General features: G+C 41.1%; 1 protein-coding gene across 5 annotated transcripts in view; it reads left to right on the forward strand.

The window, feature by feature from the left end:
• GPM6B (glycoprotein M6B) overlaps positions 1 to 12480 on the forward strand; it is a 129298-nt gene that overhangs the window by 96482 nt on the left and 20336 nt on the right. The window contains exons 1-2 of one of the 5 annotated variants that reach the window (XM_044284823.1): positions 282 to 659; positions 8649 to 8762. The exons of 1 other annotated variant lie outside the window; for it this stretch is intronic. In XM_044284823.1, the coding sequence (XP_044140758.1) occupies positions 599 to 659; positions 8649 to 8762 (175 nt within the window). In that variant the 5' untranslated portion in view covers positions 282 to 598. Of the gene's footprint in view, positions 1 to 281; positions 660 to 8648; positions 8763 to 12480 lie in introns of those variants that run through there. 3 more of the 5 variants (XM_044284824.1, XM_044284825.1, XM_044284828.1) reach the window with 3 other exon arrangements.

A 12480-nucleotide genomic window follows, 5' to 3' on the forward strand; every position in this document is an offset into this window, starting at 1 on the left:
TGAGGAAGTAAAGGGCCTATGTCGTGAATAAAAACAACGCGAGAAAATGGCCCCTAGAGGATGTGTCCATATAATAGTTCATAAAACGATCAGATAATTTCTTAATTGCAGGGAATGGTCCAACTTCAGAGGACTGTGTGACACGGGAACTCTTCTTTTACTGCTTCCCATACATCCCTGTGGTGTCATGTGTATCCATAAAGGATGAGCGGTGATTAGTACTGCACAAGGGGGGCTTAGCAGGAGAGCAGAACGGAGTGGTTGAGCACTAGAGGGGGAGTGGCATTGGTTTTCCACACTGGCTCCAGCATTCAGCAAGTCTGGGTACAGTCAAGAACAGAATGGCCATTTTCTAGGAAGGGATCCTGCATGACGTATGACTGTTTTCTGGCAGAAGCCTTGGAGGACCAGTAGTGAGAGCAGAATTGGAGCTGACAAGTCTGCATCTTGGAGGAAGCTGTGATCTAGTGGAGTGCAGAACAGAAGCATTCAATCACTGCGGCCGTAAATAGGAGGCAGGGGAACAAATCCACAGCGCAGGAAGGCACAAGAAGCTGTTTGTTGGTGGGGGAATTAAAAGGCATTTTTGGTGTATGGGATGAAGCCAGCCATGGAAACTGCAGCAGAGGAAACGACGGAACAAAGCCAAGAGAGAAAAGGTACCCAGAGAGTTCTTGTCTTGGGTCTTTCACTAGCAGTTCAGTAGGCTTACCTCATCCTGTGTGTCTCTGTGTTTTCCCTTAATCTTTTTTCCATATGGCTTCTGCAAATAATGTGGATTGTTTGATTGCAGATCGCTCCGTCTCATTCTTAGTAAGGAGATTTCACTGCCTACATTTTTAATGTAGTACCACATATGTATGTGTGTGTGTGTGTGTGTGTGTGTGTGTGTGTGTGTGTATATATATATATATATATATATATATATATATATATATATATAAATTATTATTATTATTATTATGTAATTTGACTGCATAATCAACCACGTTCCTTTAATATTATATTTTTTTATCTATATGTATTTTTCTGTACATAGTTTGCAAAATCAAAAAAATAAATTAAAATCATTGTTGCCCCCTTCATTGTTTTGAACCCTTCACTCTGAATACCGTTAGGTGCAGCTAAATGCGGTGTTCAGTCGCAGCGTACATACAAGTAACAGCCCCTTCTCAACAGTGAAGTGGTTTCTTAGCAACTCGAGGGATGTGTTGCTTTTCGGATCCATATTGAAATAAATTACGTCACAGTAAAAAAAAAAAATAGAGGTTTTTACCTTTTTCAGGTGCCACAATTAATACATCGGTTAACTTGTGACCCTGGGTAGACCATGCAATAATTACATTTGGTGTATTTGTGAGGCAAATACATTAAAATATAGAACTACTGATTGTCTTGTTCATGTAATTTTTTTTTTTTTTTCCTATTTTTAAGCAAAAACTAGAATTGGCGTTGAAATAAATCTGTAAGAGCGTGAGCGGATTTTGATCTACTATGTAGATGGTTTTACTACGATGGTAAGATGCCTGCACCATAACGTGTACATCTTTGGTCTTCTAAGCGCCATATTATCAGCGATCTGTAGTTGCCCCCAGCTATGCACCAGATACAAATGGCATGTAGCATTCAGTTTAGTTCCATATGCTTAGCTAGGAGTATATGTCTCTTGACCAGTTAATGTATTGAGCTTTACAGTTTTTGATATGATTTTGCTGCTGTTGTCAGTGTGCGAGCAATTATTTTCTTCATGTCGCGTTTGGTGGAGGCAAGAGCAAGCTGTTGAGGAAATGCAAAGTGAAGCATGGCATCTGTTCTAGCATCCGTTTTGCGGTTTCCAAGTCCCCATAATTCTCCGGTGTGTTAGTACATTGCTTATGATGAGGACAAAAACCTTTTCAAAGCAAAAGAAAACTGTTGCGATGCCAGTGACGACTACCAGCATAATATGAATTGAAAAGGACATGTGATGGTCATGAGTTTTGCCTATCTTATTAAACGGTGAAATGTTCACACACGTGATGTTTTGCACATGTGTGTCTGCGCCTGTGTGTTTTGTGAATCTGTGTGTTTTCCTCAAGGCAAGCTTCATTCTGGTTGCCATAACTTGTGCCATAACCTCACATTTCACGAATTCTGCCAATTCCTTCAAACTATATAACATCTCGGTTGACGTGTATGACACCAAAATGGTTGACCATAAGAAATGTATGGCTGATCAGCCAGGTCTCTCTACCTGTGTGTGATACCATTCATTATGTGTGTCCTGGTAGATTTCCTTGGCATGGTGAGCAGGCACTGACACTACTTTCACACTTCGTGGTAGCATAGGTCAGCAGGAGTGAATGCTAGAAAATGAGTTCCATAAACTGTTCTAGATCTGAAATGTTGTAGGATAAAATGATGAACTGGAGATGAAAGACAATTCATTTTGGACCAGTTAAGTTAAAATCCCCCTTCTAAAAGTGTGGCCAGTGGTAGGTTTTGTGGCTTCAGTGTGGATGTAACCTTAGATTGCTGTAGCAGCAGGCATTTTGTCTAGTAATGGAAAGTGACAGTTCTCTGAAAGAATCGCACATTCCCTCATATAAAGAAGAAGGAAGACACATTTAATAACGTTTCTCATTCGATTAGTTTCTATCTGGGTTTTGTATCCAGAATGGTGGTGATGTGCGACTCCTGCTGGATGGCGGATGTACATTCTTGGCTTGACATGGCATTACATCACTCAGCTATCTACCTGTCGTGATGGTCGTGGAAACCACAGTCGGGGAAAAAGTTGAAACCCTATTTTTGTTATGACTCCAGAGACTGAGGCCTCATGCACACGACCGTAGTTTCTGTCCGCATCCCATCCGCATTTTTTGCGGCTCAGATGCAGACCCGTTCATTGCAAAAGATGTGGACAGCACACTGTGTGCTTTCCGCATCCATATGTCCATTCTGCGGCCCTGCAAAATAAAAGTAGAACATATCCTATTCTTGTCCGTTTTGTGGACAAGAATAGGCATTTTTAACAAAGTAGAGGATGTGCAGATCCGCAAACTTTGGAATGCACAAGGCCAGTATCTGTGTTTTGCGGATCTGCAATTTGCGGACCACAAAAACAGTTATGGTTCTGTGTGTGAGGCCTTATGCAGAGATATCTATCCATTGCACATGAGTGAGTGCTCCACCGTAGGTTTCACAGTAGATGGGAAATCAGAACATTGCATTGGTTGCGTCCCACTCCCTAATGCACACGCCCACACAACTTTGAATAGCGTACATGCAACTTGTGTGCAGTGTTTGTTGGCCTCATATATTTTTGTTGTTGTATGGAATCAAATAAAACCATTCTGAAAGTTGCGTGTACACTACATTCAGTGGAGGAGATTTCCTAATGTGATTGCGCCTAGACCTTGTTGTAAAATGCATCAAAATTTGGCACATAATATTCCATCATGTTTTTAGTACTGTTATTGCGGAAAATACAGCAAAAAGAGTAATCCCAAAATAGTTCAACACATTTGTAAACCAATAATTTTATAGAAATTTCAGGCTGTATTACAGTGCCTGATCTTCCTGCAGGACGAGTGCCAATCTAGGATGAACACTGTTAGCCTGGTCGTTGGCCAGTATATATAGTGTCCATGATTAAACAGGGAGATGTGCTGACGATCATCCTGCTTCTTTCATTCTGAATGAAAAGTGCACCAGAAATTCCGGTCGTGTTTCCTCGTTTGCTAGCTGACCGGGGACATGATTATACAAGCCAGTTATTAGTAATGAGTGTTACTATGAATTCTTGTACCCGAAAATTGTCCTGAAAATCGGGTGATGAAATGGGAGCTTTATAGGGAAGTGTCAAAGATGCGCCAAATTTTTCTTGGTGACTGGCTCTATATGGAACATTAGACTGCCTGTCTACGATTTAAACAGGACCAGTAAATTGTCCCTTTTTTATTTTTGTAAACTGTGACTGTTCACAGCAGGTCTTTCTAGAGAGAAAACAACTCCCCTAATACTCCCAAATCCAATGCAAGAGCGGTTCCATTGTGCACCGATTCGGTGCTTGATTCTATAGAGTGCCGGTCCATCAAGATCTCCTCAAACTCGCTTGACGCTACATGAGCATGCAGTGCATTCCTATTTTCACTATTGTTTCCCTTTTAAAGTGAGTTTGTCACTAGAACATTCACTCTAAACCAGGACCGATGTAGGGCTAGCTCAGCTGAATGTAATGGGACCTTTTGCTTTTAGTGATCTGTTGGTGCATCCTAAAGAAAAAGTAAATTTAATCCATATGCAAATGAGCAGTTGCGTGCACTGAGGGTGGGCCCAAGCCTGTCCCCACCTCTGCTCCTCCAGCTTCCTATGACATCCCCTCACTCTGCTTCTTGATTGACCGGGCCATGTTTATACATAGATCTCTTGCATGGCCCTCTTAGGAAAGGTAAAGGAGGACTGAAAGAAGAAGCAGGAGGAGCGAGGGTGCACAGAGTGGCCAAGATCACCCTCGGTGCACTCGACTACTCATTTCCATATGGATTTAAAGCACCTTTTGTCCAGAATAAAGGATCACTAAGTGAAAGTATCATTACATTCAGCTGAGCTAGCTCTACAAGGCATTCACCTGGTTTATCAGACTCCCTTTAAGGGGTTGTCATATATCTGATGAGTTGATGGAACTGCAGTTTTTTTTATATTTTTTTGGGATAACTAATACAATTCCAAATTTGTGCGATATATGTTTAGTTAATGTTTCCTTTTAATCTATTTTTTACCCTCCTGAAAAGAAGTTGGTAACCTAGCTGCTTAAATGCTAGGCGTCCTTTATTATAATTCATTTGAAGTGCTGTTTCCTGAGGGCCGATCACCAGTAAAGGTAGAGTAGATGCCAAAAATAACAAGAATTTCCCTTTTTATCCCAATATTCCTGCAGAATCTTTTGATCTGCTTAGACTTTACCATCCAAACAGAATCAAAGCTTTGATGCTGTCCAGGCCTTTATTAGGAAATTGGCAGAATGACTCCTTTATCTCATGGTGTGATTTCCATGAATGATATCTGTGTTTAAAATGGTTTGCCGTTTTATTTCTCTGATATAATGGTGACCATACAAAAGTTTGAATAAAAGATCTCAGGCTCAGGTCTTGTTCACATCTGCATTTAGATTTGTTCTTCTGATCTGTCAGAAGAACAAGAAATGAAAAATAACTGATCTGTTTTTGGGCTCGAGTCATGTCCATGAGTGTACTTGCTCAGTGTCCATGCTTCTGACCAAAAATTGCGGTCTGCAATCCATGGGCATCGGCCGTGCGCACTCCTCTTGCGAATGCCGACCTTATGACTTGAATGGGTCTGTGATCCACAACATACGGCCAAAGATAGAACATGTACTATCCTTTTGGTGTGCAGAGGCACGGATCAGGCTGCCTACCGGCATATGTGCCAGCTTTCGGGCGGACAAAAAAATCTTCCTGTAGCTTTTTTTGTCTTTCCGAGGGCCAGCATGTATGCCTGATACAGTGAATTCCGTCAGTCTGTTCCCCCAAAGGAACAGACTGCCCGAATTAAAGAAGCAGATGTGAACCTAGCCTAAAAAGTACTGCATGCAGGACGTTCTCTCCCGTCAAAAATAACTTTGTCTGATAAAACTGGCAGAAACTGATGCAAACTGATCAATACTAAGGGTAGGTCCACATAAATGGATCTGGCAGAGAACAGCCTGCCAGAGTTCACTGGATACTGCCATTCACCTCTGGACTCCATTGACTGTAATGGGATTCAACCGCTTTCTGGTTAAATGCCAACTTTTGGCCAGACAAAAACCATTGCATGCAACAGTTTTGTCTGGGCCGAAAACCAGCACTTATGTCAGAAAGCATCCGGAATCTATTACAGTAAATGGTGTCGGCCAGTAAACGTCAGTATCCAACTAAGCTGGATCCGATGAACTCGAGGAGGGTGTTCTCTGCCGGAACAGCCTGACAGACCCGGATCCGTATAAGGCTACTTTCACATTAGCGGCAGCCTTCTCCAGCAGGCTGTTCCGGCGGGTGAACAGTCTGCCGGATTCGTGCTGCCGCTAGTGCACGTGTGCCGCCGGAGTCCCGCTCCGGCCCTATTGACTGTAATGAGGGGGGGGGGGGCGGAGTTCCGGCGGCAGCACGAGAGGTGGCCGCAATAAAACGACATGTGCAAACTACGACAAATTGATGCAAACTGATTACAACTGATGTTGAAAATGAGACTGATCAGTTATTTTTCACTTTTTGTTCTTCTGACAGATAAGGCTACTTTCACATCTGCGACATAGATTCCAGCAGGCTGTGCCAGCAGAGAACAGCCTTCTGGAAGTCTCCGGATACGGCATAGCCGGATGCAACCGGAATGACAATGCCAGCGAAGACCCAGCCACAATCCAGCAAATATGCAGAGAATTGATCGGACAAAAACTGCTGCATGCTGCAGGTTGTGTCTCGCTGATTCCTGGCCTTCTCTGCTGGAACTGACGGCCGGATTGCAGTGCCACAAATGTGAAAGTAGCCTAAGAAGAATGGACATCTGTACGCAAATGTGAACTCAGCCTCACACTTTAAAAGATCAAGATTGCGAACACATGACATTCAATTGTTTGTTCCATAGGAAGTCTTAAAAACTTGGATAAAATACCCCAGTGTGATTTTGTGCCCAAATGTGTTTCCATAATCTTAAAAAAAAAAAATAAACTCCGTAATAAGCTTCTGCATTTATGTATTTATTCTTTTACTACATAAGTGTGTGGTATCAGAATTTTTTATTTATTTTTTAACTACTACTGTTTTTGTGCCGTGTTTTTATGCAGTTTTTCAGCCAAATACAGAAGTGAATTAAAAAGGACTGAGAAATATAAAGGACTTCTACTTCTCCTTCCTGCTGAATCCACTTTTGGCTTTGGCTCAAAAAAGTGCCATAAATATTTTGTGTGAAACCAACCTGATACAATTTTTTTAAATAGAATAAACCTGTTATTAAGCATTGTAGAACCACCATGTGCACGCTAGGCCAGCTGGCAAAACCATAGCCAATGGTAATTATTATGACGGATGTCGAGGCAGTGGTTGGTGAGACATTTATATCCACTCTTTGAAACAATCCTTCAGACCTTATCATGAATGATTCTCTAATACCATAAATCACAAACCCACTGCCCAGCGTATTTTATATGATGATGACGATTAAACATGAGATGGAAAGAAGATGTGGTGGACCTAGTGGATTGTGCCTTCTCTCTTTATCTTATTATATAGACAGGTTCCAGTGGAACCAATGGTTTTGACTGCTTAGATAAAAAAATAAGTATGACTAAGGCCCCATTCACACGTCCGCAATTTCGTTCCGCATTTTGCGGAATAGAATTGCGGACCCATTCATTTCTATGGTGCCGCACGATGTGCGGCCCGGCTCCGGAAATGCAGACCCGCACTTCCGGGTCTGCATTTCCGTGTCCCCCCCCCCCCCCCCCAAAATAGAACATGTCCTATTCTTGTTCGCAATTGCAGACAAAAATAGGCATATTCTATTAGTGCTGGCGGAACGCACATTGACGGTGTCTGTGTTTTGCGGATCCGTGGAATAGGGCCTAAATCTTACTTGCCAACTTTCTAGTAGTGACATCAAGGAAATTCTGAACATGGGAACAAAAAACATCAAGCATAGCATGCCACCCAACTTTTTATCATATTCTGTGCCAGTTTTTACAGTAAATGCATCCAACTTGCAGCAGTCAAATTACAAATTGCACACAAGGCCGCCTTCGCCACGCCCTAAAAAGAATACAGACTACACACCAGACCCCATGAGCTAAACTGGACCTGCCAACTATAGAAATAGATTCCCCTGTCTAGGCTCCACTTTACATAGACACCCGACCAAACCCTGGCCCTTTTATATAGACGCCTGACCATCACATTTTACAGATGCTATGTGCCCTCTGAATACAGATTCCAGACCGACTCCAAACTAGGCCAGACTATCAGATACTCACCTCACCTGTTCCTGCTACAAGTTCCCGGCATCAGGCCATTGTCTGTGGCAATGCAAGGGAGTGGAGGGAAGTGCAGGAACGGGGAGAGGTGAGTATGTACGGCACGTGGTAAATTTATCTGCTATTCCGGGACTGTGGGAGATCTCTATTTACAGTAAACATGGTGGTAGTGGAAATGTTTGCATGTGAACTTCACTGACTTTAGACAAACAGCATAGTATGAACCTCCTTGGCCTAAACACTGTGGTCTTATGGATAAACAGGCCGTCGTCATAAACTAACCAGATAGACCACAGTTCCTTTTATTGTCAGCAGCATCATGTCACAATGATTATAAATGTACTCACATGAGCATGTCTACAAAACGACAGTATGTCCTGTAGCTAATGTTACTGCAATCACTGCAAAGCCACTTTATTTGTCTCCGCTATCTTCAAAATTGCCTAACCATTATCAAACCTTAATTGATTTTCTTGTCATACTCTAATACACTGTGTCATATAGATTCTCATTTCTAGCAAAAGGAACATTGATGTCTGTGGCTAACCTCCATTCAATAGTTTTGCTAGAATAAATATGTGGAATTGACTTCAAATAATATGCAGGAGAACACTGACTTTTTACCACCTAAAATTGGCAGTGAACAGCAGCAGTCAAGAAATGGAAATTGGCAGGTACCACTGGATGTACGGGAGTTCAAGGCCACCGCAAGTGCCAACAATGAGCGGCAGTATGAGTCCCTTGGGTGCTGGAGGTAAATAAAGAGATGGGATAGATTCCGAGTTCACATGCAGTGCAGCAGTCAATAGCTAGTGCTCTCTTGTGTCTATCTAGAATCCATTCCAAGCTACATTTGTCTCTTACAGATGACTGATTTCTCTGCTTTGCATTATATTCATTAAAACCGAAAGAGTTGTTGGATGAGCACTTAAACAGATAATATCACATGCAGTTTGCTATGCTAACCTTCATAGCTCGTCATTTAAGCATTATCATCTGCTTGTGGGAACGTTTCTGTATTGGTTATAAATGATTGCTCCCATTTTCTGTTAATCAGCTGTGCTTCATGTAAAACCAGGATTTGTTCATTACTGTAATATGTTCCTGTTACATCATGACTTGATGGGTCACGTTATTTCTGAGCAAAGTAGAAGCCTACATAGATCAAGGCAGCATCTGGCTGAAACCAGGTTGGGATATGAGGATCAGAGGTCAGCTTAGGTTGTGATATGAGAGTCATATGATTGGAAAGCATCACAGCCCGATGTGACCTATTCAGCCTGGTAATAGGGCTTTTGAAAACCCTCTTCTCGAGATATAAATATGATCTTGGTGTAGAATTTTTAACAGTAGCTAGCCAAGTAAAAGAGATTAAGACGGACACAGAATGTATTTGATGGAGTCATCCTTTTAGGTTCATCTAGAGCCAGACTTAAACCACTGCGAATTTGATTAACCGTCATGAACAAATCGTGACTACCAACGGATATTTCAGTCCATGAACCTATGTGATGTGATCCTGTAGTATCAAAATTCTTGAAATAATTTATGTCACAATGAATAATGGCAACCACTCAATGACATGTAATGTAAGGTGTAATCACAGTCATCCTTTTGTTTGTTTTGCTGGGTGACGTTCATCACTACTTGACATCCAGAGGGCATAGCTCTGTTTTTGGTTCAGCATAATATGCTCCCCCCTCTACCCCTGTTCTGGAGTGCACTAGTTTCCCAGCTTTGCATATGAAAAGTTCTTCTTGTCTCACTTCCTGAGAACCTCCAAGAGACAATAGTGCTTGAGAACTTTCACAACCATGTAGTGGGAAGTGCGAAAGATGTCTCCCACCCACCCCCAAGAAAAGCTCAGAAAGACAACTAATGTGCATACATCTGATTCTCTTGCTTATGTATAAACCTGTGAACTCCAAAGTCTTTTGTCAAATCAACGTAAGAAGCAGATATATAAAAGCTCATGCAAGAAAAGATACTGCTTAACATAGAAACATTCAGACATAGTTAGCCAATTCCCATTCTATATTCCCGCCTAACTCTAGGAGAGGTGGGGTAAAGTAGGCCATACACATGAGATGGTGATGGGTCACATTGCGTTGATCAGTCATCTGTGGGGTGAAACTTATCTACAACTTGCTTGTCAGATTAAACTGGTTGAGCAGGGACGCCCTGTTCCTTGAGGAACGAAATTTCACCCATCATGCTGGGCACATATTGTTTCACCTCACCATGGCCAAAATTGTCCAACCTGGCTAAGTCTGCCATCATGAACAATTACACTAGTTTTTCAAACAATGGTTGGCTGAAATGGGCCATTAGATCCATCTTTTGCCTCACGTATGGCCAATCAAGGGTTAGTAGAAAGTATAATTCAACTTCTATCATTTCCATGGACTTTACCATTTGTAATACTAATAATATCATTGACCCATGAGGTACTGACGACAACAACAACAAAAAATTACAGATAATCTGTATTTAGGAGACTCTTTATTTGGACCTTATATGAAATGTTGTTTTGGAGAATGTCAGTTCCTCACATCTGAACGTGGTTTGAATCCAGGCTTAGTAACCTATAATTATTTTATCCTTTTGACATGTCTATTTGATATGTAAACAGTTTACTTTTCATTAGAGGTCCCTATTTAATGGTACACAGTGTACAGTATATACAGGTTCCCAGAATCCCCCTTCATGTTCTTCTATACTACACTTCCTGAATATTGTATGTTGACTTGTCTTTTCATTATTGTCTGTGTTTTAGTTGTTATATATTTTTTTCAAATAAATGAAATTTAGAATGAGAGAAAATGAACGTTAGAGAGTCCTGTGGTTTGACCACTGACATAGTTGGAACAGAGCTGGCCTTTTGCCCAGTGAAGCAATTAAATCTTACACCTCGGCCAAACCTCATAGGATGTTCCCTGGCAACGAGATTACTATACAGAGTCGATGATGTGGTTCCTAATAGAAAGGGAAACTGCATTTGCCCAGCAAATGCTTATTCTTAAATGAGGTCACTTAAGAAGCCAGTTCTCTAAAGATGGAGTCATGTATGGCTACTGGACAGAACATGTTGCCCCCATCCTTGATGTCCATGACAGGCCGCATAGCTGAAAGATGCTGTTGGTTATTATATATTACATTGCACTGATTCTGAATAATGTTGCCCCTTGTTTTAGCTGGCCCTCCTTCTGTGAATGTGTCACATTTGCAGGCAGGATCACAGGCAGCGCTGAGCGAGTCGCTGGGCCGTTATTAACTAGTTTCTATGGCGACGGCCGCTCACAAGCCTGAGGACAAAAATGTTTTTTTTCTGCTGTGGTGAACAAAAGAGTTCTGGTGATGCTGTGGACAAAATGGTCTTTGAAAGCAAGAGACATTGATGTGTTTGTACTACGTAGTTTATATTCAGGTTTTTTTTTCGACCTCTGCACCTCGCAATTTTTTTTTACATTTTTTTTTTCTCATTTTGCATTTCTTACCCAGATAATGCCAGTCTGTTTTCTAATTTAGTCACATTTTTTTCCCCCCAAAGCGTTTTTTTTTTTTTAAGGCAATGTACATCTGTGAATTATATCACACACAGCAATTAGAAGCTATAAATTCTCGCTGGTGCACACAATGCAAAACCACACTATCTGCCCCTTGCAATAAATGTGAACACAAATTGCCCACTTTTCTGGGACACTGGCCTTGAAATGAACTCTTTGTGGTTTATGGTAGCAGCAACATTTAAAATAAAAAAAGTTACAATAAAAATTACATGTTTTTGCATGGTGGTTATTGGGTCATCAATGCCTTTAGAGCTGACCATATTTTTTCATAATAATAGAACCATACAATTGTACATAACATACATAACTTAAATTATTTTATGCATTTTTGTATTTTTCTAGCCTACTCATGTATTTATTTTTTTGCAAAAAATTCTATAAAAATGAATAAAAATAATTAATGATCGACCTTCCATATTCAGATCTCCACGCCATATGAGATTAATATTCAGAAAAAGTTAGTGGTTCTGTAGATTAAGATTTTTTTTCTTTTCACTAATCTTTTTCGCAGAAGACATTTCAGATTTTACAGTCATGGAGTAACAGTACAATGGTGAACACCAGTGTGATTTGGATGTGTAATATAACTTCAGGTTCAGATCAAAGACTTGTTGAATACAGTGGTACCATTGTTGGTGTAATTGGCATTTGCGCTTGATCGGTATTGTTGTGATTTATTTTATTTTTAAAAAATTTATGGCTGTTACTGGGTCATTATTAATTTTCCCCAAAGTGGAACAAACAGGGGTATTAAGCAGCACTATGCTGAGAAGCCACTGCACGGAAAAGCGGAGTGATGCACTTAAGAGGGGTTGGAAAGGGGTTAGCAGATGGTGCTAGTCACCAGGGACAGCTGTTGTGTCCTGGCTTTTATTATTCCATCCTGTCGCACCAGATCTTTTT

Source organism: Bufo gargarizans, chromosome 3 (genome assembly GCF_014858855.1).
Source record: "Bufo gargarizans isolate SCDJY-AF-19 chromosome 3, ASM1485885v1, whole genome shotgun sequence".
Classification (NCBI taxonomy): domain Eukaryota; kingdom Metazoa; phylum Chordata; class Amphibia; order Anura; family Bufonidae; genus Bufo; species Bufo gargarizans.